The 24517-nt window shown below is 38.3% G+C and overlaps 1 protein-coding gene across 7 annotated transcripts in view; it reads right to left on the bottom strand.

Moving 5' to 3' along the window:
• Window positions 1-24517, bottom strand: part of LOC134533636 (protein transport protein Sec31A) — a 306350-nt gene that overhangs the window by 85360 nt on the left and 196473 nt on the right. For 5 of the 7 annotated variants that reach the window (XM_063371142.1, XM_063371141.1, XM_063371135.1 and 2 more), the window contains one exon: window positions 19788-19897. In XM_063371142.1, the coding sequence (XP_063227212.1) occupies window positions 19788-19897 (110 nt within the window). The remainder of the gene's footprint in view (window positions 1-19787; window positions 19898-24517) is intronic. The other 2 variants (XM_063371136.1, XM_063371139.1) reach the window with 1 other exon arrangement.

Below are 24517 nucleotides of genomic sequence, written 5' to 3'. Positions count from 1 at the left end.
GGCCGCTTTAATGAGCCAACTAATTACGTTAGACTCTTTATAAATATACTGTCTTAAAGCTAAAGGTATAACCAAAAACATTTATTTGGACATTTTTCGCATTGGACTCTTCAAATTGGTGTAAATAGTATTTTTATCTGAGTGGCAAAGATAAAAAATAATATGACATGAATTAATAGCTTAATATCAAATCTTTAATATTAACAATTTATGCTTTTTACAACATTAACGGCTGTATTAGAGTCTCAAGATTATTTTGGTAGTTTTATGGACATTCTAAATTAAAAACTGTACAAATGGGTAGCATTTTAATGGACTGATGTAAGTCGCTGTCATCTAGGACTTAAATGCAAATTTTCGGTGATACGCACAAGGTCTACAGCGGTAAACTTTCGGTATGTTATTAAGCATAGTCAAATCTACAACTGTGCAAAAATTCAGCTTTGGATAAATTTTTCACAGGTTTGTGCCTTTTTAAGTCTTGGTTTCCTGGACTAGGCAAACACTGCAAGCCTTCGCATGGGCCGCCAAACTCTGCAAAGCTGTTTGTACCGACCCTTTGTGTCGTCCCCCTTTCAGCTGTCACATTTGTCACTCTTTAAACATGAGGGGGATGTCCTGACTTCTGCTTCCCGTCTCCCTTTGTTTGAATGTTGTTTCACGTGCTGCTGAGTTACTTTCCGCCCGCCAACGCACAGCAGGCGCCTGGCGAGTGACGTGTCTGGCTGGCATTCGGCTGGAGGAAGGGAGGAGGAGGGTGAAAGGGGGGGGGGGGGTACCCAAACTTTATGTGTGCAAGGTCAGCACGATCTTATCTTTCTCTCTTCGGCCGTTGTAAATGACCGTGATCTAATGGCTAGGCAGTGCTGTATTTTTTTAAGCCGAGACACTAATTTGAAGACAGCTAGACCTTACTGTGAACGGATTATCTGGGTTTATTAATTTTTTTACAGGATTTCAATTATCCGGGCATCGGCGGGTCCCAATTAACACGAATAATGGGGAGTTTACTATTTTTTATCCATCTGCTGCCAAGGCGCAGTACATAAGCCTCGGGAGATGTTACGTCACATGACCTTGGCCTTAACCCAGCTGCACGCCGGTGTCTGAGAAGCTTGACAAGACCTTCCGGGCTTTTAATCGCTAGTCCGTGAAATTCGGTAATCCGTGATTATCTCGGTCCCGACCATTACGAATTAACGAGGTTCACACCTCAATAGGATGTGTTCCAAGGAAAATGTAAACAGGCCAAGTAAATTGTAAGCATTTAAGTTTTTAAATTACCACATTTACATCAATATTTTTCCTCGAATCCCGAATCTTTTCCCTCGAATTTCGAATGTTTCGAATACTAGAGATTCGATGGGATTCGAGGATTCGACCGGCCCATCCCTAGTGTTGATATTTTGTGTTGTCCCTCCAGTAATTCAGCACATTTGAGTCAGGCTGCAAAACTGGATTTTGCAGGTAAGTTTCAATTTCTTCTTTGATGCTTGTGTCCTGAATTTCAGATGCAGCAGGTTTCATAATTTCGGCATAGTATGCCCACATGCCATGATTTCATTCTGCTGCTGTTGCTGCTGCTGCTGCTGCTTCTGCTACAGTTATTGCCTGTGGCTGAATAAAAAATATATAATTACGTTTCTGAAATGAATCAAAAATTTATAAAAGAAAAAAAAAACAAATAAGTTAATTTCAAATTATAAATCAATTTTTAAAGACAAATAAATTCAGTTTTAAAACCAGGAAAATGTAATTAAGCCTTTTGGTTTATTTTTAAACTTTGGCTGTTATCTCTAATTAATCATAGGTCTTGTTTCAATAATGAATCAGATAGCCTGGAGCTGGTAAATGTAAAATTATTATTCTAGTTACATCTAAGTCTCTAATAATAATAAGAAAAATGATCTAACTTACTTTTATATTCATTGTATATGAATGTTCAGTCGCTTCTTGAATCAATAAGTTCTGTGCCGCCATCAGGGAGTCTGGGCTGCTGAAAACTTGTCCTTTCAACCTTGGATCCAGAAGAGTTGCAGCTGCAAACAGCTGATTGTGTTCTACAATTTTGCACCACAATTTTACAGAGGCTAGAAGGTAGTTTTTCATGCCTTGAACTCCTGATCCTTCAGGTGCAGGTTTCTGCAACTATTGAATGGTACTATTGTCAATAGGTATGACCTCGGAGGCTGTCACAGTCTGAGTGCTAACAGCCAATGTGGCCTGATTGAAAATGTTCAACATGCTAATAACATTTTTAATCAGATTCCAATCTGCTGCTGTGAGTTCAACAGGTAAACGAAGGTTGGCTGCTGCTATTATGACTGACTGCTTCTGCTGGAAAAGACATTCCAACATGTGCAGTGCAGAATTCCACCTAGTTGGCTCTTCTTGTATTAGTTTATGCTTTATGGTGCTTCATGTGGAGCAGTTCTTGAGCTTTCTTCAGTTCCTTACAAGCTCGGGTGGAATGCTTGAAGTGTCCGACTATACGCCGACAGTTGGCAATCAAATTGGTGATGCTTTTATTGCTCAACAAACCATCTTTAACCACAAGTTGTAAGGTATGAGCCAGACATGCTACATGCTTATAATCTGACATTTCCAAGGCACTTTTAATGTTCCTTCCGTTGTCTCTAACAATTGCAACCACTTTTGCGTTTATGTCCCATTCGTGCAATGTTTGCGTGATGAAATCGCAAATATTCTCTCCTGAGTGTGATACTTCTGGGAAAGGAGTTACTTCAATGCAGAAATGCTGTAAAACAAACTCACAGTCCACAAAATGTACAGTGAGACTTAAATAATCACCATTGTTTTTGGAGGTCCACATGTCTGTAGTAAGGATTATATAGTCCGCCTCCTCCAGCTTCCGTTTTACATGTTCCTTATAATCTTTGTACATGTCTGGCACCACTTTATCACTGAAATGTTTACGACATGGCATCACATACTTAGGTTCCAAGAATTTTACGAGGTCATTGAAACCTCTATCCTCAACCAAACGAAATGGTTGATTATCTAAACGAATCATTCTTCCAATGTGCTGAGTGACGATTTTAGCACGAGGATCACCGGGCCTAAATGGGGAAGGTTTGGCAATCATATTTTTTAGTGTAGACTGAACTTGAGTTTTAATTTGCTTGGGGGTTAAGGATGAATTTGTTTTTGGATCTCCGAAAAGGCTCATAAATTTAGAGTTCTTACTTGTGCTGGGCTCAGACGAATCCGGAGGCAAAGTTTCTTTGCAGGAACTGACACATGATGTTTTAGCCAGAACTAAAGACAAAGTTTCGTTGCACGAATTATCACAGGAAATTGTGTTAGTCATGATAACTTTGTGTGGATCATTTTCGGCCAACTCAACTTTCCTTTTTTTCTCATTTTGTAAATTCATCTTGTGTTTATCCAAGTGTTTTTTCAAATTGGAAGTAATTTTAGATTTCCCCCCACGAGAAATTTTAACGTCACATACTTGACAAATCGCATAATAATTTGCAGAATAAATCACAAAATGCTTCCACGCTTCGCTCGACATATTTGTAAGGAAACTTGCTACTCACATAAAAATAAATGCTTATTAACATAAATATTAACATTAACTAATTTATTATCATTCTCAAGTGGACGTATCACTTTCTGAAACAAAAACCGTTTGTTTTGTACTGCTAAGCATGTGCAATTCAACCACGCATCAACATACCCTAAGATTCATAACTTCGTAGCCAAAGCAATTGTTCGAACAATTGCTACCAACCACACTATCAATAATTCTTGGTTTTTTAGAAGCAAATGTATTTATTATATTTCGAAGAGGTATGAAAACTGGTATAATATTTTATGTTGTTACTATATGACCAAAAATGTTTCTACGAATTGATAATCTAAAACAGTCTGACTAAAATCAATGATTATCAAGAAGTTGCAAACACGGTTTTCGGCATTTTGTTTATCACTGTGCACTGTAAAGACGATATCGGTTAACGAGCGGCTGCCAGAAATTTTACCGTTAATGGGTAATATGTTCATGAGTGGTGCAAAAATAAAAGCCTCAAATTGCACCTAAAAACAAATGTATTTTATGGCAGGGCATCTGCTTATCCAGAAGTTTGCGAGTTTTTGTAGGTAACAAAACTCATTGTTTTTGTGTTTCGATAATGGAAATGGAGACGTGAATAACCTTTTTGTTTATGAAACGAAAGGGAAAAATAGCGACCACCTTTATTTTGCCAGTCCTGGCATAGGCCTTACATGTTTGAAAATAGAATTAATAATCTTCAATTGCATTTGTTTCGGATATTTTTTCAGCTGAAACGTAGGCTAATACGCAGTGATAATTTTTTTATAAATTATTGTTGTACTTTGACTTGTGTATAACATCGACCCAAGTTTTAGATATTGTATATTTGGGGAAATATGACTGTGTTATATATGCGTCTAGTCAGTCATAACTCCACTCGAGTCGTTAAATAATTGTATCCGACAGATTTGCAATGTTGCGAAATGATTTTTTTTTCTACATGCGGGAATCGACTTTTATCACCGATTCTCGATTATCGATTACTATTAAATTAGAATTGGTAGGTATCTATGAAATTAGGAATCACTTTTCCCATCTCTAATCAAAATAACTGAAATTGACTACATCAAAAGAAAAAGTATAATTTTAATTCTTGTGCCAAAATACATTTTAAAGACAATATTATAAAACAGTTACAGGAAATTTTTAGGAATTGTAACTATTTCTGGTTGGAATACTTATGTTAATTTTAAACTACTTATTTAATTTTTTTAAGGTTGACATGATTATTATTTAGGGAATTTTTTCTATTTGTATGATTAGCAGTTTAGTAGTGATGGGATTTTTGATATTTCGATACCTCGATACCTTCGATACTTAACGGTATCGCAAAGTATCGAGTATCGAAATTGTAAGTTCGATACATTTTTTCGATACCTGAATGCTTGTTCATTTGTATTGAATTAAGTTTTGAGTCGCCATCGTGCAAAATACAACTACAGTAGAACCTCGATGATACGTTCCCGTTTCATACATTTTCCCGTGTCATAGGCCGATTAATTTTGGTCCTACCGAAAGTACTACTATATTTACAATGGTTTACTCTCCCGGAACATACACTTATAAAATCATTAATTTCCTGTTTCATACGTTTTTACGAAGCGGAAAAGTCCTAAAATTCACAAATTTTTTTTGTTAGATATATACCTCCTGATAAATTACGTTTTAATTAATGCTTTTATTTTGAAAAAGTTCATTGTTTACCTTTGCAAACGTAAGAAAATAACTTTATCGCACCATAGATATGGATAGTATCAGGAAGACTGTGCACTTCGCTAGTAGCATCTATGGCCAGCACCAAGCGAGACTAGTGGCGCAAACTAGTAATGATTATGAAAATGGTGCACGCGCTTCACCAAGGCAGGGATCTCATATTTTGTGCATTCATTAATCTTTGAACTGAATATACCCGTTTGTTATTGTTTTCTTACGATCGGATTGTTTTGTATTTTACGTTTCTCAAGTTAAAATTTTATTGAAAATTGTTCTGTTGCATAAAGTTGTTTGTAAAATAAAACAAACAAGGAAAAATTTCTGATTTTCTATTTACCATAGCCTAATTTTTTATTTCTAATTTAGGCTTTGTGACTTTTCCCTCCCTCCAAGAAAGGACTTCAAACATTTTGTAAGGCCAGTGTTTCTCATGTCAGCTTTACTTGATTATGGACTGTATTTTACATTTCTGGTGGTTAAATTATGTGTATATATAATGATGAATTCATATCTTTCATTAATATAATGCATTTATTTACACATTATGTATTTAAGTTTAATCTGACATAATGCTGGTATGATAGATTGAATTTATATACAGTAGAACCCTGTTATAATGAATCTGAAGGGAGTAGTTTATATGTTCACTATAGAGGGGAAACTTTATATCTGGGAAAACTTTTATATTGGAAATACATACTCAAAAGTATAATCTTTACTACACATAGGCCTAAGCCAAAAAAAGAACGAATGAAAATACTCAAAGCAACAGTTTTATGAGCAAATGCAGATATTTTTAATACACTACACATGTACAAACTTTCTATTAATGGTTCTTCAACATCGGAGTATTTTCCTTTTTTCAGGCGTTTAATACTCTGTGACGTATTCGCAGCTTGAGAAAGATTGTTCAGCTTGTTTAATATTGTACTTAATGTGGATGTTGCAATTCCCAGTTCCTTTGATATTAACACGTGCGGGACAGTAGGGTTGGAGTCTACCTTTTTAATAATGTCCAGTTTATCTCGTTTTTTAACACGTTTTTCACCCTTTTTTATGTACGTATTTCTTATTGAAGAACATTTGCAGCTTAATAACACAAAATTCTTTTTACCGTCAAAAGTAAATAAATGAAAAATAACGAGTCTGGCGCATCAAAGATCACTACGTATCATTTAGTATCGCAGTTGCTAAAGCTGAAATGAAAATTTCTTACTTTCTATGGAAAAATTTAGTCCACAGAGTTCTATCTAGTGGTAGTCTTACGAACCTTACTCGATCAAAATGTCCGAAACGTGAACGATAAAAATGAGACGTAAAAATATTGAGTTTGCTGCTATAATGTACATACGTATTTGTGTGGCGGTAATTTATGTTAAATTTTGATAACTTACTAAATGTACACGCGTTCGCCCATTCTTTAACTATGCAGGGAAAATTATTTTCACCTAACTGAGCACCATTTCTGGCTACACCTAGCCTACCGAGGCCACTCGATTACGACTTGTTTATAATATGAACAGTGGACAATCTAGTAGCATATTGCGGAGAAAAACGTTAATGTGATCCAGAATAGACGTTTTGTGAAAATACTTGTAATTATATGAAAATATTTGAGATAAATGTGCATTATGTCAACAAGATTTGTTCGTGGTACACGGGAAAACGTATCAACATTGACAAAAGTTGTGCGCTATATCCAATAAATTAATACATAACCTCACATCATTTTGCCGGGACCGAGACGGAAATTCACAATAAACGGGAATTCATTATAGGCGGGTTCACTATAAACGGGTTCTACTGTAGTTTAAAACTAATTTATGTTATTTGTAATAATTGTTACTTAATGGGAAAATATTTTTCCCTGTAGTATCGAAAGTATCGAACTGAAAAAACAATACAGAATCGAGTATCGAAAGTGTGGTATCGTCCCACCTCTACAGTTAAGGTTTAAGTAATTGTGTATATTTTAATACTAGCTTCCCGAACCGGCTTCACACAGCTATACTAATGGAAAAAAATTAAGCCACATATCCTGTTTTGTCTAGACGTACGAGACTGTAAAATCCATATAAAACGAAACAATTAATAACGATTCACTCGCAAACAACTCGATTGGCAGCAAGCGTGCACGATAGCACAACTTACCGCCATGATGGTTCAACTACAACTGTTGCTTCGTTGCCGGAAGCTGCAGGGCTTGGCGCTGCTAGCAAGCAGCGCGGGAAGTTCAAAATTCAAATGTTTCAAACACAATACACTAAATTGCACACAATATTAACAAGTCCAAACATTACCGCCCGCCTTGAAATGTCCCATTTCAACAATCGTACGGTAGCGGGCACAGCTTCACCACAGGACGCTTCAAAGTTCCACTAGAAGTCTGGATAGTAGCCACTCTGGCAACACCATCTTTCCCAGGATAGAGCTCCACGATGCGCCCCAAGCGCCACTGTAGAGGTGGGAGCCTGTCTTCTTTCAGGAGCACAAGTTGGTTGGCAGTGGGACTAACTCCCTGCTCTATCCATTTCTGCTGCTGCTGGAGCGTGTGTAGGTAATCCCTGTGCCAACGATGCCAAAAGTCCTGTTGGAGGCGTTCCACAAGTTGCCAACGTTGAAGGCGGTTTAGCCGTACATCCCTCAAGTTAGGCTCTGGTAAGTGACCAGTGGCTCCAGGGTTAAGAAATGGCCAGGGGTTAGAGCACTGATGTCATTGGGATCAGAGCTCAAAGGGCACAGGGGTCTCGAGTTCAACGTAGCTTCCACCTGCACTAGAAGGGTGTAAAGTTCTTCAAATGTGAGCACTTGTTCACCAATAACTTTACTTAAGTGAGTCTTGAATGACTTTACCGCGGCCTCCCACAAACCACCAAAATGGGGAGCAGCAGGAGGGTTGAAGTGCCACATGACACCGAGCTGGGACAACGCATCAGTGACAGCCTGCTGGTGTGGTGCCGACGACAGAAGTTGCTGAAGTTCCTTAAAAGACGATTGTGAGTTCCGACAAAGTTGGTCCCGCAATCACTGTAGATATCAGATGTTCTCCCACGCCTGGCAAGAAAACGTTTGTAGGCTCCAATAAATGTATCTGTGGTCAGGTCTGAAGCTAGTTCTGCATGAACGGCCTTTGTCGCGCAGCAGACAAAAATACAAAGGTAAGCCTTTAAGACCTTTGCCCCACGGACCCGACCAAGTTAACCATAAAAGGACCAGCATAGTCAACTCCTACTTTGGCAAATGGTTTAACCTGTTGCACTCTCATAGAGGGAAGATCGCCCATGAGAGGTGCGCTTGCTACGGGTCTTTGCTTGAAACATGGAACACAGTGTCGCAAGCAGCGAGAGAGGGCATCCTTATCTGCAAGAATCCAGAATTGTTCTCTAAGAATTCCTCTAAGAGTCTGAACTCCAGGATGATGATTCTTTTCATGATAATGGTTAATAATGAGATCAGTCAAATGGTGAGATTTTGGAAGCAGCACCGGGTGCTTCTGCTCAAACGGAACACTGGAGTGAGCTAAACGACCACCTATCCTTATCATGCCACTGTCATCAAGAAAGGTTACCAGTTTGCGAATCTGAGGGGAAATGCACTGTCCCTTCTTCAGAGCACTTATATCCTCTTTGAAATGATGTGATTGTACCCAGAAGAGCCAAAAATGTAAAGCCTTATTCAGCTCATCAGGAGACATATTGTCAGTCTTGCGCTCTTTCAGTGACACGCGGCAATTGTGGGCAAACCGTAATAAACAGCATGTGACACGCAGAAGCCTGGTTAGTCGACTAAATCGCGTTGCCAACTGGCCAAGATCATCAGAGGACGTTACAGTGGTCAAGGTGACAGTCTTCTTCTCCATCACGGCGGGATCCACTTCCACTGCATCTGGTGACTGGGAAGGCCACTGTCCAGGTGACTCTATTAACCACGGTGGACCAGTCCACCACAAGTGATAATCCAATAGTTGAAGAGGGAAGAGACCACGAGAGGCACAGTCAGCAGGATTGAACTCAGACGGTACGTGTTTCCACCAACTGAGACGGGTGAGCTCTTGGAGTTCGCTTACCCGGTTAGCTACAAAAGTCTTCAACTGAAGAGGAGATGAGTTAATCCATGCTAAAACCACTTGTGAGTCTGTCCAGGCTGTGATGGAAGATACAGGCAAAACTTCTTGGTAAGTCTCAATCACATGGTTGAGCACACGAGCCAACAGTAGTGCTCCACAAAGCTCCAGATGAGGTAAGGTTTGGCTTTTGACTGGTGCAACCTTGGATTTACTGATCAGCAGACGAATGATGGTTCGATCATCCGGGCACACTATGCGCAGGTACACCACGGCCGCGTAACCAATCTCAGAACTATCACAGAAACCATGCAGTTTATAGGTAGAGCCTTCTGGACCCCTAATGAACCGAGCGACAGCAATAGAGGACAACTGAGGGAGCTCCTGGCTAAAATGATCCCACTGAGAAGCAAGATCAGGGGGGAGGTGATCATCCCAGTGAATGGACCGGACCCACATCAGTTGCAATAGATGCTTTGCAAACATTAACAGTGGAGTAAGACATAATAGAGGATCAAATATTCTGGCTACATTGGCAAGGATGGTCCTCTTCGTAACAAGACACGAGTGGCCTTGGATTACATAGGAGAAGGTGTCAGAGACTGGGTTCCATTGAAGTCCTAAGACCTTGACCACAACTTGACTCTCAGGATCCAGATCAAATGATTGGGGCATATCAACATCTTCAGGCGGAAGCCAGTCTATGAGAGCTGTATGGTTGCTCATGAACTTCCTCAACTTGAAGCCCCCTTTGGCAAGAAGAGCTCGAAGGTCCTTTTGGATGGCCAGAGCAGATTCAAGAGAGTCAGAACCGGTAACCACATCAACATAAACATCGGATTGCAAAACTCTTGAGGCAACTGGAAAGTGGTCTTTCTCATCGACCGTCAGTTGTTGAAGAGTTCGAAGGGCCAAGAACGGAGCTGAGGAGACGCCATACGTCACCGTCTTCAATCGATAATCCTGCACAGGTTCCGAATCACAAGAGCGCCAAACAATGCGTTGGTAGTCCTGGTGCTGGGGCAGAACAGATATTTGACGGTACATTTGTTTAACATATGCCGTAAACACAAAGGCATGTAGCCGAAAGTTCAACAGTAGGTCAAAAATATCCCTTTGCAACTTAGGGCCGGTTAGCAGTGTGTCATTCAATGAGACACCAGATGAGCTCTTAGCAGACCCATCAAACACTTCCCGCAGCTTCGTGGTTGAACTCTCTGGCTTCACGACACAATGGTGGGGGATATAATACGCTGGCGTCACATTAATCTGATCATTAGGAATCTTTTCCATGTGACCCGTGGCAAGATAGTCTTCCATGAACTCTGAGTACATTAGTTTGAGCTTTGAGTCACCTTTCAAGCGTCTCTCTAGGCGCATCAACCTATTTATAGCTTGGGGTCTAGAGGTGCCCAACTCAGGTCTCGAGTGGCGAAATGGCAGGGACACACTATATCGGCCTTCTTCATTTCAGACTTGAGTTTCGGCAAACATGATTTCGCAACAAACATCCTCAGGAGACTTGTGTTCTACACGTGGGAATTCTTCAATTTCCCAGAACTTTCGTACAACATCATCTAATGGAGGGTAAGAAGTGAACAGTGTGACACAATGCGATGCCAGGCAGGATGGTGGAAGTTTGGTGTCCACCCTTCCCATGAGAATCCATCCCAAAACAGAGTCGAAAGCCACTGGAGACCCTTCAATCTTGCCTCCAGTTACGAGAAGAGGAAATAGGTCAGCACCAATAAGCAGGTCAACAGGACCAGGGGTGTCGAAAGAAGGATCAGCAAGCTTCAGATGAGCCACTAATCGCCACACATCCGATAAGAGTTTGGCACTCGGCAAGTTATTGGTAATGCGTGGTAACACAAATACATCCAGGGCAAACTGATTATCTGGATTGCCCACTGGGGAGATGACAACTGATGTGTAGGATTTAGCCACATTCACAGGTGTACTGGACAAACCATGTATCGGAAGATAGGCCTGTCTGCGAACCAGCCGGAGCTTTTGTAGGCACTGTTTGGTGATAAAGCTGGCTTGACTGGCAGTGTCTAGCAAAGCACGTACAACACAAGGCACACCAGAACGATCGAAAATCTGTACTTGAGCAGTTGACAACAATATTGTTGTTGTTGAGGTAGGTTTAGCAGCAGTCACTGCAACAGTGGCAGGATTAGTGTCAGATGATGGTGGTTCCTTGTTTGAGTTGGATGGGATGGCGTCTTCCTCTGATCGCTGACCCCCAAAATGCAGCATGGAATGGTGACGTGCCTTACAATGATGACATGATGACGTAGATGGGCACCAATTTGATCAATGTGATGGGGAAAGACAATTCAGACATAACTTATGCTCCTTTACTATTGCATATCGTTCCTTGGGGCTACCCTGCGAGAAGATAGGGCATGACCTAACCACTACACAAGAGACAACTTTGTGACTGTGGAGAACTTACTAATGTGTTTACAGACTGACCTCGAGACTGCCTCCAGCTGTTTTGGTGCCCTTGAGCCGTCTGTTTGGGAACCTGATTTCTCGAACTCCTAGAACGGGAAGCTATCACAGCCTCATGAGCACGACAATGTTTTTCAAGAAACGAAGTGAAACTACTAAGAGTGGGAAACTCGTCTGTTAATGTCATTTCCCATTGAGTTTGTAAGGCAGTATCCAAACGTTTGCATAAAATTGGCAGCAGCATCAGATCCCACTGGTCTACAAGGACAGACAAGGCCTTAAGAGCAGACACATTCTCTGTAATAGTGTTCAACAGTTGGCGCAATGCCTTGGGAGAGTCAGCTGATGCAGAGGGTGCTTGAAGTAAAGCCTCCACATGGACAGACACAATGAGACTCTTGTTCTCGTACCTACCAACAAGTAGTTTCCAAGCCACATCAAAATTTACTTCAGACATGGGCAAGGCCTGAATCATGCTGAGGGGTTCACCACTGAGAGCAGTCTTCAGATAAGCCAGTTTCTCAACAGGTGAAAGGTCACTATTGTTAGCAACGAGAGTGCAAAATAGGTTGGAGAAGTTAGGCCAATGTTTAATGCTACCCTCAAAACTTGGAAGTGTAATTTTTGGTAAAGCCACCCTAGAATTGCTAACCTTGGGCCTTGACGATGTTGAGCTCTCCATCGAACACCCCTCCAGGGCACTTACCGTCGCCATGACTGCAAAATATTTCTCTTCGAAATCGTCCATACGTGCCGTCAGTTCTGAGAGATCAATGTCAGAATTTTGTGTTGACCCAAGAACCACAAAATCCGCCTCGAACTTATCACGGACTTGGGGTGGATCACGAACTGTGGCCCGAAACAAGCCTTGCTTAGAAGCATCTTCAACAACACTTTGAGACAGGTCGACGGCACGTTTGAGCCAAGCCTCTGCTAGGCGGATACGCATGAGTGCCGAGCCTATATCTGCCATGGTCACACACAGAAGCAAAGAACGAAATAACCAAAAAGGCACGACAACAAATAAATAAACACAACGACGACCAATATAACCAAAGTTAGACACATCAAATCACAATTTATATCCAGCAAAAACATTTAACGCAACGAAAAACATGAGCAGACGCCGATAAATAATACAACATAACCCCAACACGAGATATATTCCACGGAAACAAAGAATAAATATTTAACAGTTTCTTAGATCACAAAATCTCTGCGAATTTCTTCTAAAACACGTTGCCGAAGAGATCTTGACAACGAAAATAATCTAAATAACGAAAGTATAGCGCACAAAATAACATGGACGAAGTGTGAATGTTTACCACGTGCACACGAAACACGTTTCATACAACACCAAAAAAACCAGAACTATCCGACCCGGAGGACCAAATGTTTTGTCTAGAGACGTACGAGACTGTAAAATCCATATAAAACGAAACAATTAATAACGATTCACTCGCAAACAACTCGATTGGCAGCAAGCGTGCACGATAGCACAACTTACCGCCATGATGGTTCAACAACAACTGTTGCTTCGTTGCCAGAAGCTGCAGGGCTACCTGCCTTGGCAGGCAGCCAACTTGAAAAACTTGGCAAGCAGCGCGGGAAGTTCAAAATTCAAATGTTTCAAACACTATACACTAAATTGCACACAATATTTACAAGTCCAAACATATCACATTTACAGTAATGGTAAATTTAAAAAAATTCAGTGAAAATTTATTACAATGCTGTATAATGTACCGGGGAGAAAATGAATAGCACCGATGGTTTCCCGACTCGTGCACGCAATGTACAACTGATGTACCCGTACTTCGCTACGGCAGTCTACAGGCAGATCACTCTTGCGCCGCTCATTATACATGCCCCTCCTTGTGGATACGCCACTGTCGCGCGATGCCCGTTGCCATGGAGACGCAGAAGGCATGAACAATGCAAAATCCTGTTCTCATGCAAAGTACCTACTGTTGCCTGGTTTTAACCACCCATGGGACCTAATTTTCAGATTGTCATCCTGCGTAACATAAGATACATTACTGTGAAGTTTCAAGTCTGTAAAATATATATACTTGAAAAAAAAAAGGGCAATTTTTGATATTTAAAGAACCTGCAAAATTTCAACGGTGATGAGGACTGCACTAACAATGAAATAGTCGTTGCCATAGAGAGAAATGAAGCATCAACAAAGCAACAGCCGTTGCCATGGTGATTTCCTACCAAAAACTGGAAATTTTGTTATATTACGCCCCCGAAACTCCCCTTGGGATCGGATTTCCGCAGAATCCGTTCTTAGTGAGCGTCTACATCGCAAAATGAGTAACTATGCTAAATTTCAAGTCAATCGGTTGTAAAATTTTAGTGATCTTGTGATGAGTGAGTCAGTGAGTGGTATTTCGCTTTACATATATATATATATATTAGGGGTTTGCGAATAGTGGATTTTGGTGGTCGAATATTTTCGAATCGAATAGTAAAATTTTTGAATAGAATGTGAATAGTTTCGAAGTCGAATAGTTTGTAATATATATATATTTTATATGTTACCACACTGAACAATGGTGGGTTTTCATATATTTAGTTTATACAAGTTATTTTCTGTGAATGAAACCACAAAAAAAAGTTCACTTAGTATTTTTAAGAGTTATTAAGGACATGAATTTTTATTTCATATATAATAATATTTAATAATTGTTATCTATCGTTTTTCCTTTCGGTTACCACAATAGAAAAATTTGGATTAAAAAAATGTGTAGCATGGGAAATTAATTTCATTGTACTTCAAACATATATGACTGGAAAAACTCAGTGATTAACTTCAATACTCAAACCAAGTATATAAAAAAGTTATCATTGAATAAAATATTTGAAACAGTTAATTTTAACGATTTTGTAAACGATTGCAACTGTTCATCAAAAATACGGTAGTTGTTGGCATTTCTGCTAACTATATTCGTTTGGAAATGGCGTCGTGTTTCGTGTTTACATTTACCGTCTGGTTTTTGAAACAAGCTGGTTTAATGTAGGATGATTTTGGTTTGGTTTTTTTCTTGAATTGAACCTTTTAAAAATACATTGCGGTTATGTTAGTAAGAATGTATAAATACTTTGGAAATTACATTAGAAGCTGGTGAAAACCGAAGCTCTTGGAACCACCACGAGAAATAAAACACAGCCACGTGAATACCATATTGGTCCGAATATAAGGCGACCATTTTTACATAAACGAGAAATGAGAAAATTGGAAGTCGCCTTATTTTCGCACCCAAGACGTTAGCACCACAAACATATTTGTTCCAAGCTGAAAGCTACAGTAGAAACATTGTTAAACAAAATGTTCACGATTTTTTATATTAACTAAAACTTCTTTACCTCACACGGGGAAAACGATAAATCCACCCAATATTGCAGTACTTCACAATTGTTCAAAGTTGAATATTAAAATATTTGTTCTTGAGTAAAAATGTGAATGTTGAAGCATCTCAAAATGGCAACCTTTTATTACACAATTCATATTTGTACTTTGTGGACAATCACGTGTTAACATTTACGTTAATTTAATTTCAGATTTTTAACGGAAATATTTGTTTTAAAATATCACAGCTATTTTCAGAACGATTATTTACGTTTACAAACAGAAAATGTTAAGAACATTTTGTATGTAATGTTTGGAAATTCATGGCTGCCAACTGTCTTTCCACAATAATTCTTTGTTGTAAAACGAACACGCACGAAGACGCCATATTTACAGGAATTTGGTACATTGCTTCAAAAGCTATTTTAATAATTTCACAGTAATCCACTATTTATTTATGTAAAAACCTTTCAAACAACATAATTATCATAGATTATTCTTTAAAATTCATAGGACAGAGACTCTGTCAGAGAGTAATATGGACAAATATTCTCAGTCACGTCACCAAAGTTATTCATGGCCATAAGCTTCACCATGGCAGCTAGCCACGTGTTTTGTTTCGGCAAGCTGCATTCTTTGTTTGCTTTGTTACGTTTAACACACTACTAAAAAGTAATACGTAGCTTAAGTGAAACGGAAAATTAAATGCGGTATACATAAATGCAAAAAGGATTTATCAACACAAAATGTATGTCTAATGAATTTTCACATTAATTTCTACCAAAATTATTTTTACATTTGTTTGGCCTCCTGAAACTGCAGGTCGCCTTATTCGGGCCAATACGGTATTCGCAATTTTAAATTTTGCTATTCGACTTACGAATGTGAATAGTTCGTCAGTTACTATTCGCAACTATTCGTGTTTACGAATAATCGCACATCCCTAATATAAATATATATATATATATATATATATAGATATATATAGATACAAGCCCTTGTCAGAATTGTAACGGGAGAGGAAAATTACTGATGGTCCGAAAAATGAAAATTAATTAAAAATAATAAAAATAATTCTAGTAAAAAAAAAAAAACAAATTAAACACAGAGAGAGGGAAAAAAAACAATAGTTTAGGTTTGCGATTTAAAGTGATAAAAAGTATTTAAATACTAATTGAACTGATTGCTTCGTTGTTAATATCACACGGGTATTTTTTACTTGTATGGGAAAATTAAGAATGATAAGGCATCTAGTGCGTGGCAACAATGTTAATAGGGGTAAATATGTAGAGTCGCGGTATATGCGAAAAAAAATGCTAAAAATGCTAAAATACTTTTATTCTATGCTCTTTCACTTCCTCTTTTCAATAAACCCGGCGGAGATAAGAAATTCCAAATACTTTAGGAGATATCGAATTTTTATTTTCCATCACAATACCAACCATTGTTGCTTGTTTACGTTTATGATTTTTTTATTTTCGCGACGTAGGTAGAACGACTACATCATTTTATACTAACGGCAAAGGAATTGTAGCCGCCTCTAACGTAGGTGAGTTTTTAACGTTTCAAATTTAAATGTTTTATTTGTTGCGCAAGTAATAAGTAAAAAAAAATTACGTGAGTTCCTACCATTCATCCTTTGTCCCGGTTTGTTAGGTCAGGTCAGCTACATTATAAATACCGTATTGGCCCGAATATAAGGCGACCCCGAATATAAGGCGACCTGCAGTTTCAGGAGGCCAAACAAATGTAAAAATAATTTTTGGTAGAAATTAATGTGAAAATTCATTAGACATACATTTTGTGTTGATAAATCGTTTTTGCATTTATGTATAACAATTAATTTATATTTATCACTTTACTTATTTAAAATAAGTTTGAATGGCCTACCCTAAAAGTCAAAAGAAAACAATTAGAAAATATTTACACTTTTAAATATTACACTAGAAATTTTTTCGTGTTTACTCTAATGAAGCTGCATAATTGTCATCTTCAGAGCTGTTTATTTGTCTAGAGCTCGTTCCCCGCCGTTCCACCCATGTGTGATTGTTGATTTTTCACAGTTTACTGTATCTACGAATTTAAAATTTTTACAATGGCTATTAATCACTCTTAAAATACAGCATTTAACTTTCCGTTTGACTTAAGCTACGTATTACCACAGAACAAGGTGTATTACTATTTAGTAGTGTGTTTAACGTAAAAAAAGCAAACAAATAATGCATCTTGCCGGAACAAAACAAGTGGCTAGCTGACATGATGAAGCATACGGCCATGAATAACTTCGGTTACGTGACCGCGTATATTTGTCCATATTACTCTCTGACAGAGAGAGTCTGTTCTATGAATTTGAAAGAATAATCTATTATAATTATGAAAGGTTTTTACATAAATAAAGAGTGGATTATTAAAATAGCTTTTGAAGCAACGTACCAAATTCCTGTTAATATGGCGTCTTCGAGCGTGTTCGGCAATGTTCGTTTTACAACAAAGAAATATTGTGGAAAGACAGTTGGCAGCCGTGAATTTCCATACATTACATCCGAAATGTTTGTAAACGTAAACAATCGTTCTGAAAATAACTGTGATATTTTAGTACAAATATTTCAGTTAAAAATCTGAAGATAAATTACCGTAAATGTTAACACGCGATTGTACACAAAGTACAAATATGAATTGTGAAATAAAAGGTTGCCATTTTGAGATGCTTCAACATTCACGTTTTTACTCAAGAACAAATATTTTAATTTTCAACTTCAAACAATTGTAAATTACTGCAATATTAGGTGGATTTATTGTTTTTACCGTGTGAGGTAACAAAGTTTTAGTTAATATAAAAAATCGTGAACGTTTTGTTAAACAATGTTTCTACTGTAGCTTTCAGCTTGGAACTAATGTTTGCGGTTCTGACGTCTTGGGTGCGAAAATAAGGCGACTTCCAATTTTTGCATCTCTCGTTTATGTAAAAATGGTCGCCTTATATTCGGACCAATACGGTACTTTAAAACTAAACAACCATTAAAATTAATTTAATTTATTTTTAATGCCTGCTTAGTTTTAAAGTATTTATAATGTAACTGACCTGACCTAATCAACCATTTTAATTAATTAGGCATTCACGAACGGTAAATCAAGATGCACATAAAGTTCGCCATTCCCGATTACACCGGAACAATTTACCTTCGGCCAACCTCGGGTTTATTTATTAATATTTATATTTCTCTGTTTATTTTAATGTAGCTATACTAACCTAACTAACCGTCCATAGTGTTTTAAAGTGTTTTAATGTAGCTAACCTAACATAACATAACTATAATAATATTTTCAGATTTTAATAGATACTCCTAAACAAGCAACAATGTAGTCGTTCACCTACGTCGCGGAAAAAAAAAATCATACTCGTCTCGTAAACAAGAAACAATGGTGGCCGCCTGAATTCACAGGTATTGTGATGAAAATTTAAAAATTCGATATCTCCTAAAGTATTTGGAATTTCTTATCTCCGCCGGTTTTAATGAAAAGAGGAAGTGAAAGAGCGTATAATAAAAGTAATTTCAGATTTTTAGAATTTTATTTTTGCAAATACCGCTACTCTACATGTTCAAAATTAAAAAATTCCAATCTCCTAAAGTATTTGGAATTTCTTATCTCCTCCGGTTGATTTGAAAAGAGGAAGTGAAAGAGCATAGAATGAAAGTATTTTCGGATTTTTAGCATTTTTTTTTCGCATATACCGTTACCCTACATATTTACCTTAATAGGCAAAAGAAAATAAACTTCTAGTGCCTGCGGCATTGTCAACACACACTTTGTACGTGTACTGCATGTTGTATCTAACCCCCTCCAACGCATTTGAATCTAAATTGGACTTTTAGTAAGGATCACTAATGTTATTGATAATATAGCCTATAGCCTTCCTCGATAAATGTACTATCCAACACTGAAAGAATTTTTCAAATCGGACAAGTGGTTCCTGAGATTAGCGCGTTCAAACAAACAAACAAACAAACTCTTCAGCTTTATAATATGTATTAGTATAGATTAGTGGCAATATAACTCTATAATTTGGCATGCTCTTTTATACTTCACTTTTTAAATAAATGTACTTTCCATGAATTGGTTTTGTTTTTATGAATAACTTTACCTAACAGAAAATTTTTTTCTCGCATGAACGTCGCACCCTTACTTTTCAAACTTTATTTTAGTATAAAATTTGCGACAATTATGTGATAAAACACGGTATTTACACTTTTATTTATACAGGTATATCGTAAAATATGTCTTTTACAGTGAGTAATAAACTGAACCTTTATTTGCACATATTTTATCGAGATGGCAGCATAACAGACGGAAAACATTTTCAATTGATGAAAAACTAAACATAATAAACGTGGATGGGCACAAATATACTCGTGCTTCATGTGCTGAGAGGTTAGGCATGCCTATTTCAACTATGAACACAAATGTGTAAAATCGCAAAATCATTCAGGGAAGTGCAGCTCAGTCTGGTGGTAAACAGCTGTATTTTTTATTAATATTCTTGACACGTAAATGTCTGATATTCTATGAATAGCTAATGAAAGTGTGAAAGTACAGAATGTAAGCGAAGGCAATACCTGCGCCCTGACGGGTCCCAGTGACGGAGGGTCGTTCCAGCCGGCCGGAGCGCTGTCAGCTGCCGCAGTCTGCTGGAACTGCTGGGGCACGCTCTGGGCCGGCACGTCTGCTGCGCAACCCACACACAGTCCAGCTCATCCCATCATGAAGGCATTCAAACAAGTGTGGCACTGGCTGTATAGGTGTGACCGCTGGCTGCATTACACTGGCCACACACCAATACACAGTAAACACACAATCAGTAACAGGTAGTTACACTAGACAGTAAAACATCTTCATTTATAACATCTACCCCATTTCAACTATTCATTAGCTTGCTCAACGAAACACTGGCTGGTACGCACAACTGTTCGCACTGTTTCAGGCCATGCATGATTGGTTGGAAGTAGAATGGCACAGCTGTACAGTAGGGGGTGGGATGCTTCGGGGATATGGCTGATTCTAAGACTAATTTTCTTCCACTTTTTGGGGTAAATGAAAAAACTTGGAAGATTTTGAAAATCGTACATATACACAGTATATACATTAAAAGAGACATAAACTAACACTCTTTATCAGGTGAGTTATGCTGGGAAAAGAACCAATCAAATTGTTAAAAATAGGTACGAACCAACAGCACACTATTAAGGCTTTACAAGTGTCTCCAAGACAGCACGAACATGAGTTTAAACTTGTGTTTGTGCTGTCTGGACAGTTTTGAGGCTGCCCTAATCCGGATTGTTGTGAAACACCAAACAAAAAAAAACAAAAAAAACTCCACAGTAAATAACAAAAGTTGGGTTAGGTTAGGTTAATTACTTTGGTTAGGTTAGGTTATTTTAGGTTAGATTAGTTAAATTTTATTAGATTAGATAAGGTTAGGTAAGGATAGATTAGGTTAGGTTACGTTAGATTAAGTTAGGTTCATTTTATATGGATGTTAGAGTAACAGGGTGTCTACTAAGTTACAAAAATAAAAATTAGTGACTTTTTCTTGACTTTTTCATGACAATTTCCACTGAAGTGTGACCACGAAACTTGTCAAAATGATATAATTTTTAAATGTTATAAAATTAAGTGTAGCCTATACCTTAAATCAAAAATAAAATGAAAAATTGAAAGTTTACTTTTTTTTATCAAAATATACAGGCCTAAGTGCTGGAAAAAAATACATAAGTTAAGCCTACAAATGAAGGTTAGTTTGAAACTTAATTGAATAAAATTAATTATATCTGCTTTCCCGCATGCCAATTTTTCGTCGCACTTTAAGCGCTAAAACACGTTAACATTTGTTGGCAAACATTTTCAGCACATTATATCATAGAAAATATTACAATTCCATTCCGTAGCACTTTAACCTCTTCGACAATGATTTCAGTTGGAAAATAAAATAGGGCGGCAATTTAGGGATTTTGTTGTTTTGTAATTTGTAAACATAGTCGTTAACAAAACCAAAACACGAAAATACATCACACATTTAGTGCACAAATTTTTGGCTTTCTTTTATCCTAGCCAAACATAAATTTACGTTTCGTACACACAAGCAAGCAGTAAACAAACGAACTCAACGCTAATAGTTCGATTATGAACGCTAACGCTTGCCATTTGGCCAACAACTTATCGATATGGACGCGGGTCGCGCGCATTGACGCCTTGACAGCTGCAATCGACTATGTGCGATCGTTGTGCGATCTGTAGAGTAAGAAAGAAACTGACTTAGAGGTGGGTTGTTACAGCAATTTTCGGTATCTGTTCCAACCTGATACTGATACAGTAATGTACCTAGTTACAAGTATCTGATACTTTTGTATCAGAGCAGTAGCGGTCCCAGGAAGCGACAAGGTATCAGCAATCTCGTTACAGGGTACACATCCTCCGTGCCGTCATCACCAACATAAAAAGGTATCGGTGTCTCTGATACATTATTTATCACCCCCGGTAATTCTCTACCTCTGTTACTCTCATGCCCGCCTGATACAGCCAGTATCAATCAGTTCAACATTCACTGCAGTTCGTCCTGGCCGTGTATTAATTACCACCATGTACATTGTTGCGGGCTGTCATGCTTTGCAGTTAGTATCTTTATAGTGAAATAAGGAATGGATAAGTGCAGGATGTGGATTTTTTTTACGGAAAATAATGAGTTTGCTAATTGTAATTTGTGTAAACAAAAACTGAGTTATAAATCATCATCGACTAATCTGAAGAAACATTTGAAACGTAAACATTGATATAGTATGCTCACTAATGTACGTATCTGTTTTTTTTTTATTTTAAATTTTTGATAAAATCGTAATCTTTTAATGTATGAAAACACTAGTTACTAATTGTTTTTGGAAAAAAAAGTCCTAATGTTGATTACATCTGTTATTAGTGTCAACTGAGAATTTATTTGCATTTTCATAGCTGTTAGGTGCACAAATATAAATATTATATCTTGTATTAATGTACTTTTTAATATTAAAATTTCATTAGTTTTATTATTGAACGAGACTGTGCACGCACTGCGCACTGAGCATACTTTGATGTGGGACAATAACCAAACGACTCATAACAATTTCGCTTTGCGCCTCTCCTTCAACGCCTTCCCCTGCGCTTCCTACCCTACATTATTTCCCTTCTTTATCCCTTATTCGTCGTTCCTGCCCCCTCCCCTTTCACAAGCTCCGCCCAAGTGACTGTCATCTGCGATCGGGTTCTGCGTACATTGGCCGTGGTGTTGTTCCAGGCGAATTATGAACTGATACTAAAGTACTTGATACTTTTCAAGTGTACTCGTTTGCCGTTCCTGATACAGGCGCATATCAGTGCCAAAGTATCAGGTTGATACTCTTCGACCCACCTCTAAACTGACTACGCCGTGACCGCCCCGGAACGAATACCATCCTTTTTTTAAGCGCGTAAGGTACGAGAATTGAATAAATTACGTTTTCACAGCATTCAAATGGACTTTCTTTTTTTAAATAAAGAAGAGCAACTCGCTATTATTAAAATTTTCTCTGCATTCTATGTGAAAATTATGATGTTGCACGTAGGAGAATAGAAGCTGTAAGCAACATTTTGAACAGGAATTTAAAGTAAACGTCTTATGGCGAAAATGGCGGGACTGGCCTAGTTAAACACGGGAAAATGTATTGTGTGGGAACATCTTAAGCGATGATTTTCCTGAAAATGCAAGCTGCCAAAAGCACAAAAAATATGTTATGTACAAGATCAGTACACAAGAAATACACTGACGTCGACCGGGTCTACGCCCTCCCTAAGCCCGATGTGCCTCACGCCGTCGCCACCCCTCTCCTTCCATCACCACCCTCTATTCAAACCTCCCGCCCCATGCGTGTGTGTGTGTGTGTGTGTGTTGGGCGCCCGGCAAGAGGCGGTGCTAGAGTCGGTGCGACGACCCCTTTCTTTTATTAAAATAAGCATAATGTATAAACCTTTTTATGTAATAAAATATCCCTAATTGTCACGCCTCAAGTTTTAGTAAGTAAGGACGGCACAGCGCCCCATGCGGGCATCCGCAGAACTACCCGCCAATAGTTTTTAAACTTTAATAAGAAATAACACCATAACTAAAGGTTGTTAATTATAAATAAGTGTACTTAAATTTTGTTTGTTTTTTAAATAATATTTGTTTGATTAAGTATGATACCGGACGGCTACCTGGTAACATAACGGGAACTTAACGCTTCCCGGCGGCCATGATGCCCTGGTCTCGTCAGTCTGTTTCCGTTCGACGCCTGGAGTAGGAACGGCCCGCGCACCTCGTCGACTTCATCTCTTTTGTTCACTGATCCATTAGTTTCCGTCGCATCTTTAAATAAATCTAAAACCTTTTAACTTCTTCGAGGCCTGCTCCAGGTGGTAGACTCTTTCACATAAATATTTGTTTTCCGTTTACGGATATTTCGTACGCGTAATACGTGATTGACTCTCGAGGTCAGGCCACGCGGTGACCTGGTCAGCCTATAAACTGGTTATCACCCGCAACTGTGTTTTTTAGTACTTTACGTAAAACTCTTTTAACATTTTTGTAACGTGCCGTGTAATAAAATCACTAGCTCAGCATGTGTGGTTCAGTGGTCACGTGTATAATTCCCTGAGTTGCGAGGCGTGTGGGACGCTTCAAGAGCCCACGAACACGACGCACGAGGGAGGAGATTAGCCTAGCCCCACACGGGTCACGTCACGGCCCTGAGCCGAGAGTTCGTAGCCGGGTCCACGTGCCCTCCCACGTGGTGGCGCCCAAATTACTCCTTTTCCGTCCATCCGAACCCCCCCCCCCCCCCCCCCCCCCCCAACGAACAACACATTAGCCTTGTAATTAATTTTTTTCGTGACTTTTACCAAAATATACTTAAAAATGGTGACTTTTTCGGGACTTTCATGACCTTTTACAACATTCGTGACTTTTTCGTGACCTAGTAGACACCCTGAGTAAAGTTAGGTTAGGTTAGGATAGGCAAATGTTAGGTTAAGATAGGTTAAGTTAGGTTAGTTTAGATTAGATGCATAATTTAAGAAACAATACATAATTTAAATATTTTTTAAAAAAATTTTCAATATAATTATTGTAGCTGACTCAACTTAAATAACCTTTAACTTTAGTATCATTTGTAATTTCCCAGAAGTTGCTAATGACATGAAACATTATTTAGTGGGAATCTAATTATCTTTCTTAGTATTAAAATTAAATATTTGTACACAAATAATTTGATATTTGTATGCGAATCCAACTACAAAAAACTGA

Source organism: Bacillus rossius, chromosome 7, assembly GCF_032445375.1.
Source record: "Bacillus rossius redtenbacheri isolate Brsri chromosome 7, Brsri_v3, whole genome shotgun sequence".
Taxonomy (NCBI): Eukaryota; Metazoa; Arthropoda; class Insecta; order Phasmatodea; family Bacillidae; genus Bacillus; species Bacillus rossius.
This window is presented reverse-complemented; position numbering and strand designations above follow the sequence as displayed.